Source organism: Balearica regulorum, chromosome 1, assembly GCF_011004875.1.
Source record: "Balearica regulorum gibbericeps isolate bBalReg1 chromosome 1, bBalReg1.pri, whole genome shotgun sequence".
Classification (NCBI taxonomy): domain Eukaryota; kingdom Metazoa; phylum Chordata; class Aves; order Gruiformes; family Gruidae; genus Balearica; species Balearica regulorum.
The window spans coordinates 151,763,310-151,784,007 of NC_046184.1; the positions used below are offsets into that span (position 1 = coordinate 151,763,310).

At 43.8% G+C, this 20,698-nt stretch overlaps 2 protein-coding genes and 1 long non-coding RNA gene across 3 annotated transcripts in view; 2 read left to right on the forward strand and 1 right to left on the reverse strand.

Moving 5' to 3' along the window:
• Nucleotides 1-10,449, forward strand: part of GAS6 (growth arrest specific 6) — a 43,126-nt gene extending 32,677 nt beyond the window's left edge. Inside the window, exons 11-15 of the mRNA XM_075739133.1 lie at nt 1,763-1,927; nt 3,462-3,630; nt 5,217-5,389; nt 6,144-6,372; nt 9,858-10,449. Coding sequence (XP_075595248.1) covers nt 1,763-1,927; nt 3,462-3,630; nt 5,217-5,389; nt 6,144-6,372; nt 9,858-10,009 — 888 coding nt within the window. The 3' untranslated portion in view covers nt 10,010-10,449. The remainder of the gene's footprint in view (nt 1-1,762; nt 1,928-3,461; nt 3,631-5,216; nt 5,390-6,143; nt 6,373-9,857) is intronic.
• LOC142599389 (uncharacterized) overlaps nt 1-20,698 on the forward strand; it is a 171,568-nt gene that overhangs the window by 56,058 nt on the left and 94,812 nt on the right. The gene's annotated exons all lie outside the window — the stretch shown is intronic.
• The window catches only part of TMEM255B (transmembrane protein 255B), a 75,128-nt gene continuing 68,859 nt past the window's right edge, over nt 14,430-20,698 (reverse strand). Inside the window, exons 8-9 of the mRNA XM_075739143.1 lie at nt 20,271-20,414; nt 14,430-14,729 (exon numbers count right to left, since the gene is read on the reverse strand). Coding sequence (XP_075595258.1) covers nt 14,562-14,729; nt 20,271-20,414 — 312 coding nt within the window. The 3' untranslated portion in view covers nt 14,430-14,561. The remainder of the gene's footprint in view (nt 14,730-20,270; nt 20,415-20,698) is intronic.

Here is a 20,698-nt window from a genome sequence, read left to right on the forward strand (position 1 = left end):
TTTTAGAAGGCCCTGAATTTTGCTGGCTCTGTGAGTTGCAGAATTTCTTCACTGAGGAAGCACAGTCGGGGCATTGCTGCAGCCAGCTTTGCCCCGTTCCAGTTTGCTCCATGGCTGCCCACGATCCGTGCTAGGAGCAGGGAGACGGTCTGTGCCAGCTCCTTGCGGCGCTCTGTACCCCGGCGCGTTAGGGCAGCGGTGACCGCCACAACGAGCAGAAGCGTCCGAGTGAGTTTTTAGCCAGACAGCCAGTGTCCCTAAGCCAGTTGGGCTGTGGCTGCCAGGACCCGTGGGCTTATGTTCCCACCCACTGAGTGGACTTTACAGCCCGCCAATGCCCAAAAAAGCCTGTTTCAGACTGGCTCTTGTGTCTCCGTGGAACGCAGTGGGGAGGTGCAGATGCCACTTTAAACAAGCAAGCTTCAGACAAGTAAATTCATATCCTGTAGGATACAACACGGAGCAACACACCAGGTGTAAACAGTGTTTTAGCAATATAAACCAGACTGTACTGGAATCTGCAGGAGAAGGAGAAAAAATGATACTCTCTGAATAATCTTTTCAACTATATCAAATTCCCTTAATCTTCATTACTGAAGACTGCAGTCCCAGGGAGTATCCAACCCTGTCATCAACCCTCAGGATGAGAGGGCTGAGCATGGCTGATGGAAACAATTTTGGGGCAGCTGCTCTCAAAATGCAGGGAGAGAGATGCCCATGACTTGGCCTACTAGCAGGGAGAGGGAAGAACAAGTCTAAACAGCCATTGAAATAGATATTTGGTTCTATACAGCGGCTCACTGGTGGAGGCAGCATCTGGGTGTCCCAGGGAAGAGAGCTATATGGATGAAGAGTGGGTAGGTGGGGTATCCATCACGGAGTGGGAAGGAGTGCTGTGTTGAAGGTAATGAAATAGCAGAGGTGTGCTCCTTTCTTCTTCTCTGCAGGAAGAAAGGTGGTGTCTTCCGCTACAGCCACAGAACGCCCCATCGGTAGCAGGACCCGGGTGCCAGGGTGCAGCATCTGTGCTGCTGTTCAGCAGCCTGCTGCGTGTCAGCCTTGTGCTTCGCCTCCTCCTCGCCCTCCGCAGAGCTGGCTGCTTTATAGAGCTTCTCTGTGCAGCCTGGTCATAATTAAAATTACGAATTTTTTTTTGAAATTTCAGTAGTGATAAAATCTTCCTAGATGTAGCTCTTCAGATACATGGAGGTAAAACATGCAGAGACCTTTTGAGAGAAAAATTATTGCCTATTACACATTTTTATTGCCCTCTCAAATACGACGTCTTCTGTAGTTCTTTTTTCAGGAGTCAGTATTAAAAGACCAGACTTAGTGTGGCTGGAAGGCTTCTGCTTTTTCTTTCACAGGTCCAACAAAAGACATCTTCTGATCTGTCTTTCCAGCTTTTCCTTTCACGTGCAATTGAAATAGGAAGTTTCTCATTAATAACTCGTTATTGCATTTACACTTTGCATAGGGCAACTTGCAAATATCATGTAGTTAATTCACTCGTATTTTTGTGTAGGTGTTTTGAAGTAGCTGGGCTGTCTTTGCCATTAGGGCAACCCCAGGTGGCATTTTAGAGTAAAGATTTACATATCAAGGTGAAATGTAACTTAAAAGGCAGACAAAGAGGCTTGGGGACAGAAAATATATCTCCATCTTGGGGATTTCACTGGTGGTGCCTGTCCTTTAGTTGAGGCTGCAGATATTGAGGGGGTTTTTATACTGAATTATTCTATTTGCAACTTTACTTTTTCAGATCTCTGTTGAAGAACTCGAAAGAAGTTTGGTTATAAAGGTCAACAGGGATGCAGTTATGAAAATAGCTGTCTCAGGGGATCTGTTTACTCTACACAAAGGACTGTATCAGCTGAATTTGACAGTAGGAGGCATTCCTTTCAAAACAAAGGACCTTATTCTACCGGTAAGTATGGCAGCATCCTCATGGTGTTTTGCATGCCTGAAGGGCTTGATTTCATCTTCTCTTGGGGTAATGTAGGTCCTTCTTGAGAGCAGTTCAGCCTGCCCTGAAACAGGTGGAATTAACACCTTCTGGATACAGCTTTCTCTCCATTGACTGTAGAGGGAGCCTAAGGCAGTAGCAAAGGTGAGACTCCTGATTTTTTGATGGATAAGTTTGGGCGAGATGTATCCCACCCTTGGCCTGCAGAACTAGGACACAGCAAAACTGGAGCACGTGGCAAAATTAACGGTGGTCATGCTGGCTTGGAGACCACGAGTGGCTCCGGTGGGTCAGCGGCCACGGCGCTGTGTGAGGGAACCGTTGTGCCCACTAGGTCTGGAAACAGCGTTGGGGGCACCTTTGTGCCCGAAGTTTGTGCTTCATGTATATTGTATCACAGTTTTGCTGCTTGCTTTTGCTCTTTCAGTTCAGTAAGACCCAAGGAAAAAACAGAAGCTTATTTTTCTTTATTTCCTCCTAATTCAAGCAGATAGGGCATACGAATAAAAGTTAAGGCACTCTTTGGATGAGATTGGATGATTGCTGTGTGTCTGAAATAGCTGCTGCTCAGGCTGTTTGGAATGTCCACCACACACAGCGTTGGCACCTTGAAACCCAAATTGGCATCTCTCTATTTCTAAATGAGGTGACAAGCTTGCGGCTCTGACTGGGAGCACAGCAGCTGAGGAAGCTCCTGTTCCTCACAAGAAGTCATTCAGGGCCACTGCTTGTCTGAAACATTAAGCTCGGGGTGTGGTCTCAATATAGGATCTAGAGCCAAAAACTCCCGAGGTTTTTATCCTGGCTCAGACACTTAATTCTCTCTCTGTTTCAGTTAATTGGCGGTAATGGTGCTGATTTAGATGCTTTGCAAGGAGCCTTCTCCTTACATACTGTCTCATATTTTAATGCTGACATTTGGTAGGGGATGGCATAGCTAGAAGCTGGAAGGAACAAGGTGTGTGCGGAGTGACGTGCCCATCTGGTGGCTCAGGCACCCCTCCCTTCGGCCAGAACCCAACAATTTATACCATGATCAGGTCCAACATCTTGTGTGTCATGAAGGCTGTTTGCAATGACACAGAGGATTGGAAGTTTTTTTAACTTCAAGTTAGCCTCTAGCGTTCATAATACAGGGATACGGGTGCTACATAGCTTTGGCTACAGAGCTTTAGAAGTAAATTGCACTAATGATGTGCAGCATGTAGAGGAGCTAACAGAATCAATACAACCAAATCAGCACCTGCGTTAGCTGGTGCCCTTCTGTCCTGTGGAGACAAGCTGAGCTCAGGGTTTTCCTGGGGAATGCTGACCACTTACTTGCTTGGGGTTGCAGGACTGGGGTTGCCACCAATTGGTTTGCATCTGCATAACATGCCAAGATAATTTCTCCTATTCAGTATCATAATATAACTCAGTATTCCTCTGCACCCATAATCAGTTATTCTTCACTGAACAGTTGTTTGAGGTGTGAGATACTGCTTTATCTTCCTAGATAAACCCTCGGCTGGATGGTTGCATGCGGGCATGGAACTGGCTGAATGGGGAGGACACCACTATCCAGGAGACCATAAAGATGAATGAAAAGATGCAGTGCTTTTCTGTAGCAGGACGAGGGTCTTTCTATCCTGGCCGAGGTTTTGCTGTGTTTAATCTTACTTACAGTAAGTACTTTATTTTTTTTATTTCTGACCTGTTGCCCTGCCATTAACCATACAGTTTAAAACTTAAGACGTATGCCAGGCTTGGTGTTGATCAATGCAGAAAAGACTGGCAGCTGTGGATGGAGAGGGAATAGCTAAACTTGTGGTTCATAGTGAAGGAAGGCCCATGTAGGGTGCCCAGCATGGATTAGGTTCTCTCTGTGTAGCTCCAGTAACGCATTTCACATCCAGGCTGGCTCCAGCTCATCTTCAGCGTTACGGGCTTCACATCCCTCTGTCAGCAGTGTAGCCGGTTCCAGCACTATCCACGTTTTCTCCTAAATAGGAAGGGCTATATCTTGAGTTTATGATGGATGGAAAATCAATATTGTCTGTAGCAAAATGTCCAAGATCAGATTCATTTGTAATCATTGGGTGGGATTCGTTACACTTGGGACAAACAGACTGACCGTCTCTCTGATACGAGCTGAATGCAATTGGCCTCGATACAGTAATAACAACTTTCAAACCAAACCTGGCCATACTAATTTAGCACTCAGAAAGACACCTTTTCTTTATTCTGGATTATCCTGTTTGTTTATACGTGCCATCAACTGTCAGTATTTTTAAACCCATGCAAATGCCAACCATCTATTTTAGTTTTGTGTGCAAGTCCCCCTCTGCAGAAGCCTTCTGTGCATCATTATGTGGATTTTTCTGCTGTGCCGTTGTAACTTAGGGAGTATCAGGTGTCTGTCGTCTCATTTACTGCATGGATTCAAAAGCTGAAAAGCAGCAACAATGCAGCATCTGAAATGCAAATGACAGGATTCAGCAGAGATGAGTCCTCGGCACCCGCATTTTTATATTCTTTTTTTCTACAAACAATAATCCTCCCTTTTTTTTTTTTTTGTTTTGTAACAGTAAGCTTTTTAAAAAAGTTATTTATTGAATTTCAAGATGTGGCGAACCAGCATAGCTAATGCTACTGTGAAGCAATGTTGCAGAAACAATATTGAAATTTTTCTTTGTAGTCAGCATCACCTTTTAAATTACAAGCACACTGGGTCAGTAAGAAAGATGCCAGACAGTTTAATTCTGAGTTCAGCAGGTGAGATAAAACATCCCATGCTTCTGAGAGGCTGGTGATCAGGAAGTTATTAGGTAGGTGATCAGTGTAGCATGCTTATATCCTTTTTCAGTTAAGACAGGCTTTCACAGAAATGTGTTCTGTATGTCAGATTTGGATTTGTGTTCCTCAGTGATCTTTGGACAGTTAAGAACAATGTAAAAATTGGGTGCTGTATCTTGCAGCAGTTCTTTGAATGTGTTGGATTGGCAGCCGTGGGAATTTGAATCTTTCTTTGTCATAAAAAAACTTAACCTTGTCCTTTGACACTTTGAAAGGCAGCAGAATGCAGAAGGCAACAAGAGGAAACTGTCTTCTCTGATTTTATGTTCAGGTGCTTTGGAAATTTTTTGAGCAAAAGAAATGTGGCAGTCCCTCCATATGCTCATCCATCTAGCTCTTCTCCAGGCAGAATTTGCACAGCCAACCCATCTGACCCGTTAGTCCTATGTCATGCTATGCATTTCTTTTTCTGTAGTGCAACCTTCTTCTGGAAATGACACCAAGACAACTTGGGAAATAGAAGTAAATGCTGCAATTCAACCAGCAACAGATACTGGCGTGCTCTTTGCTCTGGTTACAGAAGAAGCATCTGTCCCTTTATCGCTATCTCTGATTGACTATCACTCCACAAAGAAACTGAAACAACAGGTACAGCCTAGAGAAGGCTCCTTGCTGTTTCCTGGGAACTGAAAGTTGTCAGGTTTGCTGCCTGCTTATTTGCACCCACCCGTTCAGAACATGGTCTGAGACTGTGGTGCTTGGCTGACACCGAAGTTCTGCCTCTTACAGCTATGTGTCAGACACTACAAGGGACCTCTTTGCAAATGTTGTCTAGGTAAAAGATGGAACTGGTCTCTTGAGTGCAGGCATATTTTCATATCTTTTTCTGGCACAGAAGCTGCTTAATGCCATAAGCAAATAATTTCCATTCTCTGGAGATCATCAGTGACAGTCCCAAAGCAGTCAAGAGACAGGCTTAAGTGTCACTCCAGGTGCTGTGAAAGGCCAGTTATGATGGAGTGCTGAAGCTACTGATTTAATGGTATTCCTAATAAAGAGCTGGATTCTGGCATTACATGAGTGTAAATCAGGAATGATTTCACTAAAACCCATGAGCCATCGAGCAGCTCTAGTCTATTTGGTTCCAGTGCAATATAGTAACCTCTTTAAGACCCACTAGGAATTCTCTCTGAGAAGACAGTGGTTGCGAGTAACAATTAGTCCCACTGGTTCATTGGTTTTTCATCTATGCAGATGAGCTCAGAACACGATCAGCAATAGTAATAAAGCTAATTCACTGGTGGCCCTGCAAAATCTTTGTAAACAAGGCCACAGTGGGGTCATTGTGACTAGGTATATTTCTGCTCACTGCCTCTTTTTTCTTCTTTCCCCTGCTGCCCAGTTTATCATCGTGGCCTTGGAGAACACAGTTGTGTCCAGACTGGCAATAAATCTCTGCGATAAGAAGGAACACTCTGTGGACATCCTCGTCAAGAAAGATCACTTATCCCTGAGGGTAGATGGGAAAGCAGGAGAGAGTGAACTAAGCATCTCTGAGTTAGAGGACAGCCTGGACATCTTGGAGAGCTCTCTGCAGTCAACAGTGAAGACATACGTGGGAGGATTGCCAGGTGAGCATCCGGTTTTGTAGCATGGACTACAGACTGCCAACTCACCTTGCTGATCTGGCAGTCAGGAAAACTGTCTCCGTTCATTCAACCTGGGAGCCCCCTTCTCTGTTTCTGCTTGAGCAGGCTTTGTCTGCAACGCAGGCATGGGAGCTTAACAGATGTGAGGGTGTGCTTTACAATTGTTTTTTTTGCTGGAATGATTGTGTCCTCCTGATGACAGCTGGAGGCACAAATAGAAAGAGGAGGTTTTGCTTGGCCAGCAATAGGAATGATTTATCTGAAGGATAGCTGTAAGCAGGGTCACTATCTTGACCTGGTCATAACCTGGTAAAATCCATAGGAGCTGGACCACAGGCTCCTGTGGTGCTTCATTACTGTAATGAACATGTGTGAGCACTCCTTGAGGGGAGTACCAGGGCCTCACACTGTTTTGACTGAAGCTTGGGAAGCCCAGTGTGGTGATTTTCCGTGGCTGATGTTCTCTTTGAACTGATCACAGCGCTACGCAATTAACAGATTTCCTCCCAGCAGAGGGTAGGTAGGGCACAACCAAAGGGCTACCACCATTTATAGTTCTGCTGGCTTTTCAGCAACAGCAGGGCTTCTTGTGGGAGGTCAGTTTGCTCCTCTCTTCTGAACCTCGAAGATCAAACTTTCATCCAACTTACGAATTTTGGCCAAGTTTGGGAGTTTGTTTTTGTTCTGGCTGAACTGGTTTATCAGTCCCTACTGCTGAGGAATGCAATTAAGGAAACACTTAACTCCCTGATGCTCAGCAGTACATCCTATTTTGTTGCCAGCAGCTAAGCAAAATCTTGCCCTTACTTGCCCAAGCAAGGGAGGAGCAGCAGTGTTGGCCTCTTGGTAGGTACTGAAGCAGTCAGGCTGGAACAGGGTGACTGAGGTGCCGTGTGTGCCAGGACACATGGCGTGACGGTTCCCACCATGAGCAAGAGTTTACGGAGTATTTATGCCAATGACATAAATGACTCCTAGTCACACCTAAAAGCGGGAGGCCACATAGTTTGGGACGTTCACACACTGGCAGGAACAACACTGAATCCCCAAATGTGGCATTTCCCAGTTTCAGATTGAATTGTCCGAGCTGACCATTGCACAGGGAAGACAGGTCGCCTGCTTTATTCCAAGTAGCTCTCAAATGCACAGCAGAGACTTTCACAGCTCAGAAGATAATCCCACTCTGTCACTGTCCCGAGTTCTCTGTGGTTCGCTTAGAGTAACTGTGCTGGGTGAAGCAGTTTTTAATTAGCTAGAACTAAGTATGAGATATCATAGCTATGGCTGTTTAGACCTAGCTGGCTTCTGTAGATTTAGCTACTTTCCCCCTTTGATTTGTTCTGCTCAGCAATGGGAATTTCTGCCTGTGGTCTGCTTTTGCCATTGAGAGGAACCCAGCACTTTCTGCATCGAGAAACCTTGTCATTTGCCAAACGAATAAACATTTCAACACTTTGGTTGGATTCATCACTCTGGGTTAAATAACTATACCAAATGGTCAGATCTGAGTTTGGCTCATTCAGATTTTGAAAACATTATGTCATTTTTGGTTTTTCCCTACTTCCATACCCTGTGGAAAAAACAAAGTATAGTAGTCACAATTAATGTCTTTATTCCATTTGCCACAATTAAAGAAAGAATTCTGGGTCAAAATATGTGGTACGTCCTATCCCAAGTACAGATAATATTGCAGATGTGGAAGAAATATTTAGAGTTTCAAGAAATAAGAGGGAACGTATAGGCATGTACTACCTTTGCTATGGTATATTCAGTTCTGGTAAATCCTAAATTATGTAATTTATATAATGCATAGCTGTTTTTCCAGGCAATGTGTATACCACCAGGTGAAGGAGCCTTTAAACAAGCCTGAGTCTTTACAGGACCACATTTCAGACATCCATTTCTGGTCATAACAGAAAATTAAATATTTGACCTGATTTGAAATTATAACACAAAGAAAACATTTTTTATTTTTTTTTAAATTCTCTTTGGTAGTATCTTACAGATCCACCTCAAAGCCCACACTGTCTTTCATTCAGCCCTGTGGCACACGTAGCAGCAATCTGCGTGATTCCTTAGATGAGTGTTCAAGCCATTACACCAACACTGTCAACTTTGTCTGAGTCAAAACTGAGTTTTCATTTATGTGAGGCATTACAACACAGATGTCTCCTTCTCTTAAGCAGACTTCACAGTTAAAATTTGCTAAATGGGGAGGAATAGGAAATAGCTAAAATGATTAGTTTAAGCAACTACGGAGCAATGGTACTTTTCAGACAGGAAGCTGAAAAATTTTTAGCATCTCTTTGTGGCTTACAGATCCCACACAAATATTCTTTCTCTCACTTTGTCCCAGAGTCTGTCCTCTCTGTGAGCTGTGTTGATCACATCAGCTTCAAATTTGGCCCAGCATGTCTCCAGGCAGAACCCTTTGAATTGCATATAATCTCAGGTCAACAGGACAACCTATTGTTCAAGTTGTCCTTGCTTGAGTGGAAAGATAAGGGGTTTACTTAGCTACCACCATCACTGTGAAGTTAAACAACCTTAGGGACGTTCATTGCTTTCCATTGCACGACCAGCTCGATTGGGCCAGCTTTGGGTTGTAAATAAACTAATAACCTTTGGGGAAGCATAGAGGACACAGTTCATGTAAATTTTCATGTTATTACTTTATTACATATGGGGTTTTTTGTTTATTTAAGGTCAGTTTGCATATGATGTTACAGAAGTTAGTAATAAGATTGACTAATTTTCTCTAGTCTGTTGGATTGTACTTGGCATCTTCTTCCTTGCTATTTGTTTTCTGCCTCGGGTAGACTGATTAAAAGTATGTCACCAGTGGCTCTCCAGAGTAAAAATCAGTCTTGTTAGTCTTACCAACTCAATTGATGTATTCCAGCACCTTTGTGATGAATGCCAGCAACCTCCTTGTGCTAATCATGGTAAAGATGAGCCTGGCAAGTGGTAGAGGCCGCATATAGGAGGAGCCTTCCTGCCATGAAATTCTTCCTATAATCTTTTTGGCAGATATTTTGAAGAGAGAGAGGGAGAGCATTAGAGGAAGGTATAACAACTCCACTGAAGACAAAGTAGAGGGTTCAGAGCTGGAGAGGGGGGAAACGTTGAGATGGGAAGCGGCATGAACACAGTGTGCAATTGGAGTGAAGCCTTGCTGCTGTGCTGCGCGTAGTTCCATCAGGACTGGAGGCTTTGCGGAGACACAGAGCAGCTGAGGAAGGGTCCAGCCTGGGAGAAGGGCTTTTGTGCACGAGAGCAGATGGTGTTTTCCCCACGTCTGGGCTTGTGCTCTTGCCTTCTGGTGAGAGGGGCGGGGGGAGGTAGAAATCCCAGAGCGAAGAAGAGGAGAGCTTGAATTCATGGACATGATAGTCATCTGAGCATAGATGGGACAGGTATTTATTCCTAACCGGCCATCAGAGATGTTTGTCTCCACTTTCACACAGACGTTCCTGTGACTTCCACTCCTGTCACCGCATCCTACCATGGCTGCATGACCGTCAAGCTGAGCAACAAGGCACTGGACTTAGACGAGGCTCTTTACAAACACAGTGACATCACCTCACATTCCTGTCCTCCAGTTGAGGCGGGTCAGTAGGTACCACTGCAATGCGAAAGTTTTATATTCAGAAACTTTCAATGCTTTTCTTTTGTTTTTTTTTTTTAAGATATAAATTATTCAGATCTACCGCACTGCGTGTATAGTTTCTCTTAAACACTGAAGTTATGTAGGAGCTACTGATCTTTATGTCAGATTGAATACTGAAATACTCCTTTGCTTTGAGGTTTAAAGGTTGTAATATATTTGTAAATAGTTCAGAAGACTAATATTAAATAAGCCAAAAGTACAGGATATACCTACAGTGAATGCTATCTTTAGACTGTAGGAGACAGTTTTATCTGTAACGTGGAAAACCTGGTAATATATGAGTGTGGACTGGAAGAAAAATAGTAATTCTGTATTATTTTTTATTACCAAACACTGCTTTCTGATTTGCAAAATATGAGAGAATAAAATATTTACATACAAGTTTTTAATTTACCTGTACTGAGATTATTCTGTGTTGTTACTTGGAGATAATGACTGAGGCTGTGCTTGATGTTAAAATTACCTGGGGGGGGGGGCGGGGTTGGTTGGTTGGTTTGGTTTTTTGTTTGGAGGTGGGGGGTTTTATGTGCTTATGTCAGTACTATATATCTTCTGGGCTGGAGAGGAAATGGTTGCTGCTGCTCTTATTGGTGGAGTTTCTCTTGCTGGTACCAGAGATGGAAGAATCAGTTGTGACCTTTAAAAACTCCTGGTCAACAGAAAATGGAAAACAAAGTTGGGTCAGCAGGAAACAATTAGAAGACAGGACTCAATAAGTTGAAAGCCATATGGCTTTTGTGTCAATAACCACTGAAGCAAATGATGAGGTGTCAAGAATTGGAGATTATTATCTGGCGATGACATGTTTTTGCTGCTTAATTTTTAGGTTGGCTCATTCACTGTGAGCCTAGTGGGAGCGGAGCGGCTTGAGACCTTGAGAGTTAGTCAGGCCGAACTGCAGTGTGGTGAGAATATGCGTGGGGGTTTACTCGGGAGAGCTTGTAGAGCCATAAAGTGCTTTTAAGCTATCTTTGTGAGGTTGGGGTGGGCTTTGCCTAGCCTGCTTTGAGGCACTTAAATCTTTATTTGGTCCTTGTCTTGCATGAGATTACTGAACTGAGAAAGATAGGTACATACTGTGGTGGAAATTCAAATACTGGGTAGCTAAGGTTACCCTGTGCTTCAGAGGGTTAACGTGGAAAAGGTCTAATCCTACAAGGTCTTTTATAAATTGTTCCTGGTCATTCTGCGTCGTGTTTTGCCTAGTCAAATATGGAGATGACAGATTAGCCTAATAATCCACACGTGTGACAACATCCGTGACCAAGCTGTGGAAATATAAACTGTCCCAGAGGAAAGGATGGAAGAGAGGGAAGACTATCCCAAACATATTTGCTGGTAAGGATCCTTGCTTTATTTAGCAGAGAAGAGGAAGGTTACTTTCTTAGCCATTAGAGAGCATGACATCATAGCTCCATATCATGATCAAATTAGTCAGCAGTAATGCAGTAGGGCAGAAAGGACCAGAGCTTTATTGCTTTCAACCAGCCTACTCGTTTAGACTTACAGAAGGACCCGTCAGAAGACTCTTTTACACTTGGGTGTGACTGGATGCAAGTTTGAAAGGATAGTTGCTCACTAGACAGTAATAACTTATTGGTGGAATGTGCATGGATAGGAAAAGCCAGTAGTTCTGTTTTTGCTTTTTTATTGAGCAAGGGAAACAATGTTATTCCTGAGAGTGCTTTCTGTTAAGAGTTGATGACTCTGGATCAACTTGTGATATGATGGAGAACCCAAGAAACAATGAGTTTTGTATCTATCTCCAGTGAGAGCTGGGAATCCTGAAGATAACCATGGTTAATAGCACTTCCACACTGCAGTGTTCTGTTTTCTGTGTGTTGTTCATGGTTATTTCAGTCCTTTACCAAAATACATCTCCCATCTTTTTAACTTGGAGTAGCTCTAATGAAAACAGTACATACTTGGACGACACCTACTGTTTTTTTAAACCAAGTAGATTTAAAAAACCTGGTTTACTTTCTTCTTTTCAAAGGAAGGATGTTAGCAAAATAGTCTTATGTCTGGCATTTTTGTATCATTTCTGTGGTAGTTCCCAAAAAACTACCATGTGGCATAAATGAATCACAAACATGTCTGACCTTTGTGTTAATGTAAAAGTGATACTATTTATGAGGCCAGAATTACTCTGCATCCTCAAAACGTGAATCCTGTGGTTCAGTGTGGTACGCTGCAGTTTCAAACTTAATATTATGTGAAAAAAGACTATAATACCATTTTATAAACCAATCTAATTCAGAGCAAAAATTTCTTCCAGGTTGTGCATATATGTGCATGTATGCAAATATATTTTACATAGACCACAACGCCCCCAAACCCAAAATGTGGTATAGAAGAGAAAGCCAGAGTTCGTAGGTCTGGAAAATTACAGAAAGTGGGGGTCTTTTATGTCAAGCTGGATTGTTTTTAATAGCCTACATCGGTACCACGCTGGAGGAAGAGGCAGCTGCTTCTGTACAGCACTGAAAAGAGGAAAAAAGTGATAAGCATTCCTTCATTCCTCCTCAATCACTGTGCTTCGACCCAAAAGACATATTGATTTAATTTTTGTTCTATTAGCAGTCTAGGTGCTCAACTCAAAAGGGAGCAAGTCTGTTCTGGCTTTGAGTCCCCAAAATGAACCGTGGTGGTCCCCCTGGTAGTATTCATAATGAGTAAAAAGAAGTAAATGTGTAGTTCCACTCATTTCATGATCAGGGTGAATGTGCTCTTCACAGCATGCATTTGCACAAGAACTGAGCATTCTGGAAGTGTAAAATTCACGTTTAAAGGAAAAATAACAGTCTCCTCTGACTTCTGTTTCTCTTAACCAGGTTCCTATAACTCACCTTGTCAACAATACACGTAAGGCATCTTGTCACTGATTTTAACATCACTGGCCTAAAACTTTGCATCTCAGAAAATCCTTCTTAATTAAACAAAAGATGGTTTTTACCACCCATATAAATTAAGCTCATCTTATCTGTATTAGTACTGACTCTGCTTTTTATACATAGAGATACAACACACAAATTAACTAATTTCTTGAAAGATGGAAAATACTATGTACAAGGCTGATCATTCTTTGTTCTATTTTCAGCTGGTCTGATTGTGTCATTTCCTTTCAAAGGAAACTGTCAAGTAGGCTGGTTTTGTTTATATAGGGGTTTTTTTATATTTTCATAATATGAAGCAGCTGCTTAAAAAGTTAATGAGAAATACCTTCCATTCCCTGCTTTGCTCTTTGGCCTTTCAGGAAATTTCTATAGCTTCATTGCTGTCTAGACTGTAAGATCTATAGAGCAGGTGGCATCACCACCCTTCCTGTAGGAGCGAAACGCAGAGAAGGGATGCGGCAGTCTGATGGGTTTTCATGCTAGTATAGCCGCTCCTGCCCTGAAATATGGCAACCACATGCTAAGAGGGATCCCAGCTAATGTGATGCATAGCTAATACAATACACACAACAGGGACACGACTTTGTTCCTGTTGATGGCACTGCTATAGGTATCACTGCTTAGCCTTGTCAACATATTTTTTGTCTCCATGCAATAGGAGGGGGGAAAAAAGAAAAAAAAAAAAGGCATTCTGACTCTTCATCTGTTCTGTTTCAGTCATTGTAAAATGCCTGCATCAGGTCTTGATCAGCTTAAAAATAAAAAAATGGGGTTTAACCTAGATTGGGTTTGGTTGTGGTCCTCTTTTGACTAGAAAGGAATGAATTTGAACACTCCAGTGTAGCTTTCATACCTGTCTGGAAATTGCAGCTTTAGCACACTGATGTGATGATTTACTATGCAGACTAGACTGGCACAGAGTTTGGATAAAATAGTCCCAATAAAATGAACCTTTCTGTTTGAAACTTGAAAGAGGGAACTATTCAGTAGGGTACTTTTCCTCTGTTCTTTTGTTTTCCTGTCCTTACAAATATACAACAGCCTTAGGTACAGTATAAATATACACAGTCGATTTTATTGTAAAACAATTGCCACACTTCTTTTATTGGTACAACACTTTCACCAAAAAGGGTTATTAAATAAATACTACAAGCAAACAAACACCTGGTCTCCTCCTACCCAAAATGATTGATTCAGAGAGCTCCAGACTACCTACTCAAACAACACAGGCTAAAACCCCTCTATATTGGTTTATGAGAGCAGAACATGTATCCAGGGTGCCTTCTTCATTTCTCCTCTTAAAGAAAAATCATTCTCCAGTAGATGGAGAAGGAAAAAACTTCATGCTTATGGTAGCCAGAAAGCAACACTGCATTTGACTGCAGGCAAACTGGTGGTGACTGGTCACCCCGCTGGTGATGTGCCTGCCCTTACGTTTCCAGGGTTCTGCTCTGCTCACAGTGAGATGTGGGTAAAAGCAGAGTGGCCGTAACACACTCTGCGGTGGGTTCCTTGGGAAGTCTAGTGCCTGCACAGCACAGTTTTCAGAGGTTTTGTAAAAGCAAAATAAAAGCCTACCAGCTACCTGAAATAAATTCTTTGTTCTATGGTGCATATGGTGGAGGCTTTTCTCCAGGCAAGAAGTAAGTCGGTGTATAGAGGGCTGGAGCATTGGGGGGAAGACCATAGCTGGAGCTGGACTGAGATGGAGGCTGAGTTTCTTCTGATAAAGAAATGTCAGTAGATGACGTTCCTGGAAAGTTGCTGGCAGGCTGTATATAGACAAAGAAAAATACCTCCTTCAGTAAAGGATTATGACCCCATTTGCAGCTCTGTGCTGTTTGCCACGTAAGTATTCTATAATGAGCCCAATGGTTAAATTTCCCATGCATTGCAGCACAACCCTCACTTTAGTTTTAAAGCACCTGCTTAAGTATAGCAATGATGGTATCTAGTGAAACAAGACAGATTCCATCTGTAACCCAAGTCATTGTTAATAGACATTGCGCATACAGCTAGGCAACAGAGCAGAACAGGAATTTCTGCAGGAAAAGATGCTCTGGCTTCTTGGGTGAGGCACTGCACCTGACTGCCTGATTAGGTTACGTGTAGCTGCTCTTTTCCAGGCACCACTGCAAAACAAATTATCTCAGATGTAATTAATCTCAGTCATAATACTTGCATAAATGCAAGGTCTTATTCTTGTGACAAAGGCAGGCTCCTCTTAAGAGAAAATTTTACAGGTAGGCATGTCTCCATGTAGGTTTCTCACTTTGGCTGTCTCAGCTATAATGGGGCTTTGGCTGAAAGAGGCATGAAAAATAGAACTTAGGAAGCAGCCCATGTTCAGGAACAGGCAGAGTTTTGTTTTGTTAAAACAAATGAATGCATGTAGGGACTAATGTTTTGGATAAAATCCCACCACTACTTTAAACCAAGCTTTGCCATTGATTTCAAGAGGGTCAGGATTTCACTCCCCCCCCTTATAGGCCAACACATGCCTGTCCATGGGCTTCATCAGAAGAGTTGTGCTCAGCTCCCCTCAGGTTCAGGCTTAAAGTGCCTGGAATTTAAAAAACAAAACAAAATAAAACAAAAAATAGTAATCATTGATCTTTTTCAAGGGAAATGAAAAATCCAGGCAAGTAAACGCTGCTCCCTGCTGCTAACGAAATTAATAGTCATCATCTAGAAGGCCAGTACCAGGGCTGGTACTTAGACAATGGCATCTCAGAGCTGTCCGGGGTGGCAGACCCCATGCCACCATGCCTGGCTTCTCTGTGGCGCTTCGAGTCAGCAGGGGCTGCTGCCTTGAGTCAAACCCCCATGGCGAGAAGAATGTTGTCCTGCATTTGTACCACAGGGTGACTTAGTGAGTGAGAATGGGGCTGCCATAGAATCATAGATCATCTAGTTCCAACTCCCCCTGCCATGGGCAGCGACACCCTCCACTAGACCAGGTTGCCCAAAGCCCCATCCAACCTGGCCTCGAACACTTCCAGGGAGGGGGCATCCACAGCTTCTCTAGGCAACCTGTGCCAGTGCCTCACCACCCTCACAGTGAAGAATTTCTTCCTAAGATCTAATCTAAATCTACCCTCTTTCAGTTTAAAGCCCTTACCCCTTGTCCTATCACTACTTGCCCTTGTAAACAGTCCCTCTCCATGACGTCCTGACAGAAAGGTTGATTATACCCTTTCTTTAACTCTCCAGGAGGCCGTGCAGGTATACTGACAGACCTTCTAGCTAGATCAGCTCCAAATGTTGTTGTGGGTTTGAGCGATTTGGATTTTTTATTTATTTTGGAGTCGTTGCTTCCCTCCTCCCTCAAATTGCAGCCACCATTTCCATCTGTCTGCCTGGAACTGCTTCCGTAATGAGTTCTCTGGCAGGAATGACTGGCACAACCCTTACTGTTGTCATCACCACCAGTCCCTGCACAGCTAGTCATTTACCTGACCAGTTGGCAGGCCCGATACCAAGACTAGCTGTGACTGAACTGTACCAGTACAGGATGAATGATTTTGCTAGCACATGCCACAGTAAAGAAAAGAAATGCTGAATACGTCCTTGTCAAAATGCATTCCTGTTATCACCCTTTCTTTTTTGCATTTGACTGATTTCTGCTTGTGGACAAGGAAGCATGAGGTGAACTGAGAAGCGTTTACCACCAGCTCAAGTTGTGATTTATTTTTTTTTTTTAAAGACTTTGCCCCTCCAGCAAGCAGTTATTCAGTGAGATACTGGATTCAGCAGCGGACTAGGAATCAATCTATCTGCTCAATGGTGGGAGCCACAGGTGAACTTAGGTTCATAGTCTTTGAGCTAATGGAGCTTCAGTCCATGCAAGTGCGAGCAGTGCTTAGGCTAGATGTGTTGCATGCCAGACTAATCCACAGTGGGATATGTTCCCAGGAGGAGGAACTACGGTTGTGGATTTCCTCTGGTTGAGGTGAGGGTTCAAACTAGAGTTATTAGCTGGTAATTCATTGCTAACTGCTTTACTACATTAACTGGCATCAATTCACTTTTATTTTTTTTCCCAACTCTTAGCTGAAGAAGGTTTTGCTCCTTTTGTTGTACTGAACCACCACGTGTGTGACCCTGCCCCAGATGGGGGCAGGTGCAGGGCAGCGTGAAATTCAGGGGCTTAGGAACAGTGCTTAGCCAAAGCTTGGGCGAGCCAAAGGGAATACTGAGAAGGGAGGTGCCTCCTGGGGCCCTTATGTGGATCTTGGTCTATGTGGAAGAAAAAAAGTTTTGCCGTTTGAGATGCCCAAGGGCACCCTCTGCCAGCCTCTCCAGAAATATGGGCGAGTCTCATGTAGACTTTGGCCCACAGAGTCAGCCCTGTATGGATGTCTTGCGAACATTAGGCCATCTCAGATGCCGTATCTTTAGGCCACTCCTAGGATACAGGGTTCAGACTCAGATTTTGACGTCTCAAGAATGTAGATACCTAAGTGCAGAGCAGAGTGACATGTAGTACCTGAATCCCACCGCTGGACAGTGGAAAGGCCTTTCAGGTGCATTCATAGCACTCACATCATGCAGCTTTAGCCTGAGGTAATTCATGATTGACTCTCTCTGTGGATTCTAAAATAGACCAGCTCAAGCGGAGTCTCCTACACCATGGACACCTAGAGATCAATTCAGCTGCCCACATGTAAGTGTTCAGACTTTTTTGGGATGCCATGGGATATCCCAGACATCCACACAGATGTGACATAGGGACTACAGGTCCTGAACCCTCCCGGAGGGACAGCAGGGGCCAAGTGGCTACCTGATCTCATTATCAGGCAGCACTAGATCCCTGGATGCCAACAGCCCCTGCATTTAGCCAAATGAATCCCAGCCTCAGGGCCTGTAGTTGCCTTAAGGACCAGGACCAGCTGAGCAGGTCTTGTGAAGGCCTGAATGCAGCAGCTGGGCACTGCCTGGAGCACTTATAGGTCATGAGGACCTCCAGCCCCATGGATTCAGCCTGCAGCTCTCAAGTAATGGAAGTGGATGACTGTTAAGCTTCTGGCTGTTCCTAATCAGGCCTGCTTCTGACATTCACCCTTTTGTAGCTTTGAGTAAGTTTATTATGATTTTTTAACTCATATACCAATACAGAAATTAATTCTCTCCAAACTACAACATAATGAGCTCATACATGCAGGCAGGTGGCTTGTTTGTTTTGTTGTTTGGTTTGTTTTTTTTCCAGGAAAAGGATTAAGCGTTTTCCCTTTTGGAGCCCAATGCTTCTTGCTAACCTCTCCTGGCTTGGGGACAGCTGGTGGTGTCTGCCTCTGAATGTTATGAAGGGGACAGAAGACAAATGAACACACTTAGAAAAAGTAGAAATCTAGGAAAAGAACTGTTTATTTTGGAATGAGTTAAGAATTTGGGGTAAATATGATGTATTTCTGTTTCTCAGTGGACACAGGACTGAACAGTTCCAACTGATCCTCATGACTATTTACATGCATCTTTTCAGCTTAATTGCTTGCTTTCATCTGTTTTTATCCCCTTCTCTCTCTACTCTTGGCTATGTGCTAACTGAACTCTGCAGAACAGCACAGCTTTTCAGCTAAAAGCAAACAAAAAAAGATCTTGAGTGTGCTCTTGTTTTCTTCTCAACTCATGGTCTCCAAAAGTGCCTGGCCCCATTTATGTTAGTAAGATGTGCCAAGGACTGTTCTCTGGCTGTGAAGCCAACTGGCACAGCACATATCACATCCTTAACAGCTGAACTCTTACCACCAAACCAGTGTGACTGTATGTACACTGCCTACCGGGAACGGTCCATTGCCCTTGCTGTCTCCTGACCCCTTCCTAGGCATTGCTGGGATGCTGTTAGATGGTCTGGGCTAAACCCATACCAGGAGCATGCTAACAGTTCACTGGTCTGGATGATCATCATGTCCCAGTACTTCTGACCGGTAAATTATTGGCCCTGAACAGACGTAGCCCAGGAGGCTGTGGGGAGCTGGTCCACAGCTAGCTCAGGCTAAACATGCAGTGTTTTCAATTAAGAAGTATTGCAAAACTTGTGGTACCCACTGGTTTAGTACAACACAGCCAAAGTATAACAAGCCATTGGACTGAACAAAATGGTCTTACTGTGCTTTAAAAAAAAAAAAAATCTAAAAACTCCTATGATTGCTCCAGGGTCTCAGCACATTCAGTTATTTACCAGCTCACCCTACATTCTTCACCTCAGTCTGAGGCAAAAAAACACAAACCCCAAACACCATCCTCAGCACCACTCCCTGCATTTTCCAGGCCAGCTCTGGGCTGGAGGTAGCACAGGCTTGGAGCATGACTTGCACCTCATCCTTCTGAAGGAGGCGAAGCAGTGTTGGCTCAGCTCATGTTGTATCCCCTCCTGCAAGGGAAGAAAGTTGCACCTCCAGCAGCTTTCTCTCCTGCCTTCAGGCTGGCTGCCTCTGGTCAGTAAGGCTCACCAACCTCCGCCAACTGCCATAGCAGATCTGTACCTGTCCTCCTGTGGTGGCCCGTAGCAGATGCTTATAGAAAGGCTAAAAGAAAAAGGGATCCATTTTCTGATGAGCACCCTCAGGTTCTGGTGGCAGGCAGCCATCCAGGGACTTGCTGGGCTGCAAGTGACACCTGAGTCACTGTGTTAATAGCAGCTGATGGACTAATCCCCTAATCCCTCATTTATACTCTTCCACAACATCCTGTGGCATTTGAATCTTCTCTACTGTGTAAAAACACTTACTATTCCGTCTTATCTTGCCAACTGATAGCTTTACTGGGGCAATCAACACTTTGTGTGATGAGAAGTTATCACTAATATCCAGTCACAATCCTTTCCATATCACTTGATTTCACAGACCTCTTACTTCCTCCCCTTTCTTGTCTCCTTTCCATCTGATGAGTCCTAATCTACTTATCTCCATATTAAGAGTAAAGTGGGCTAAGGTTTGTAAACTTTTCTGTTAAATCCCCTGTGTATCACATGCTTCCTTTGGCTTCCCGTCATGCCTCTGCTGCTGCTTTACCTTGCCCAACGCAGGGGCTGCGTTCACCTTCATGACTACTGTAGCACAGCCCTAATCCCCCATTGGGATTCCTGGTCAGCAGAGAGAGTCCAAAGGATGACCAGAGAAAGTGTGAGATATGAGAACAGGTCCGTGAACTAGGCCCAGACTAAGTCATCCCAGATATGAGTCTGTGAGTTGGGATCTGACTCCCTTGCCTTGTTTCAAACCCCCAGGAGCCAAGCTCTACCACTGCAGAGTTTGTTCTGCGTAGCAGCTTATACTTTTCTCAGTGAGTAAGAAGGGCATTTTGTACTGTACCTGAAGAGGTAATGGGTAGGATGGATATGTAGAAATACTTGCTGCAGAAGGACAAAACCCAGCGTATGTCAGAATCTGCTGGGCAGGATTGTACAGGATCTGAGGAGGAGGTGCAGCACTGAAAGCAATTTGGGACAGAGGTACCTGTTGAGCACAGAAGACAACGATATATCAGCACAGCGCAGAGGGGGCTGGAGCAGGAGCTGGTTCTAACACAGGCAACTAGGCAATTTAAAAACTTCCTGTTTTCCAACACAATACCAGTGCTACCAAAAAAAACCAAGGAGCAGACAGAATGAGGGTGTATCTGGCGTGAATTTTCAGACCAGAATTACTTGCTATTTTAATCTTCTTCCCTTGGAAAAAGACTGCTGGTGCTTCCCTAGCACCAGTTACAGAAGCACTGGCAGGACTCCAGACCCGAGACA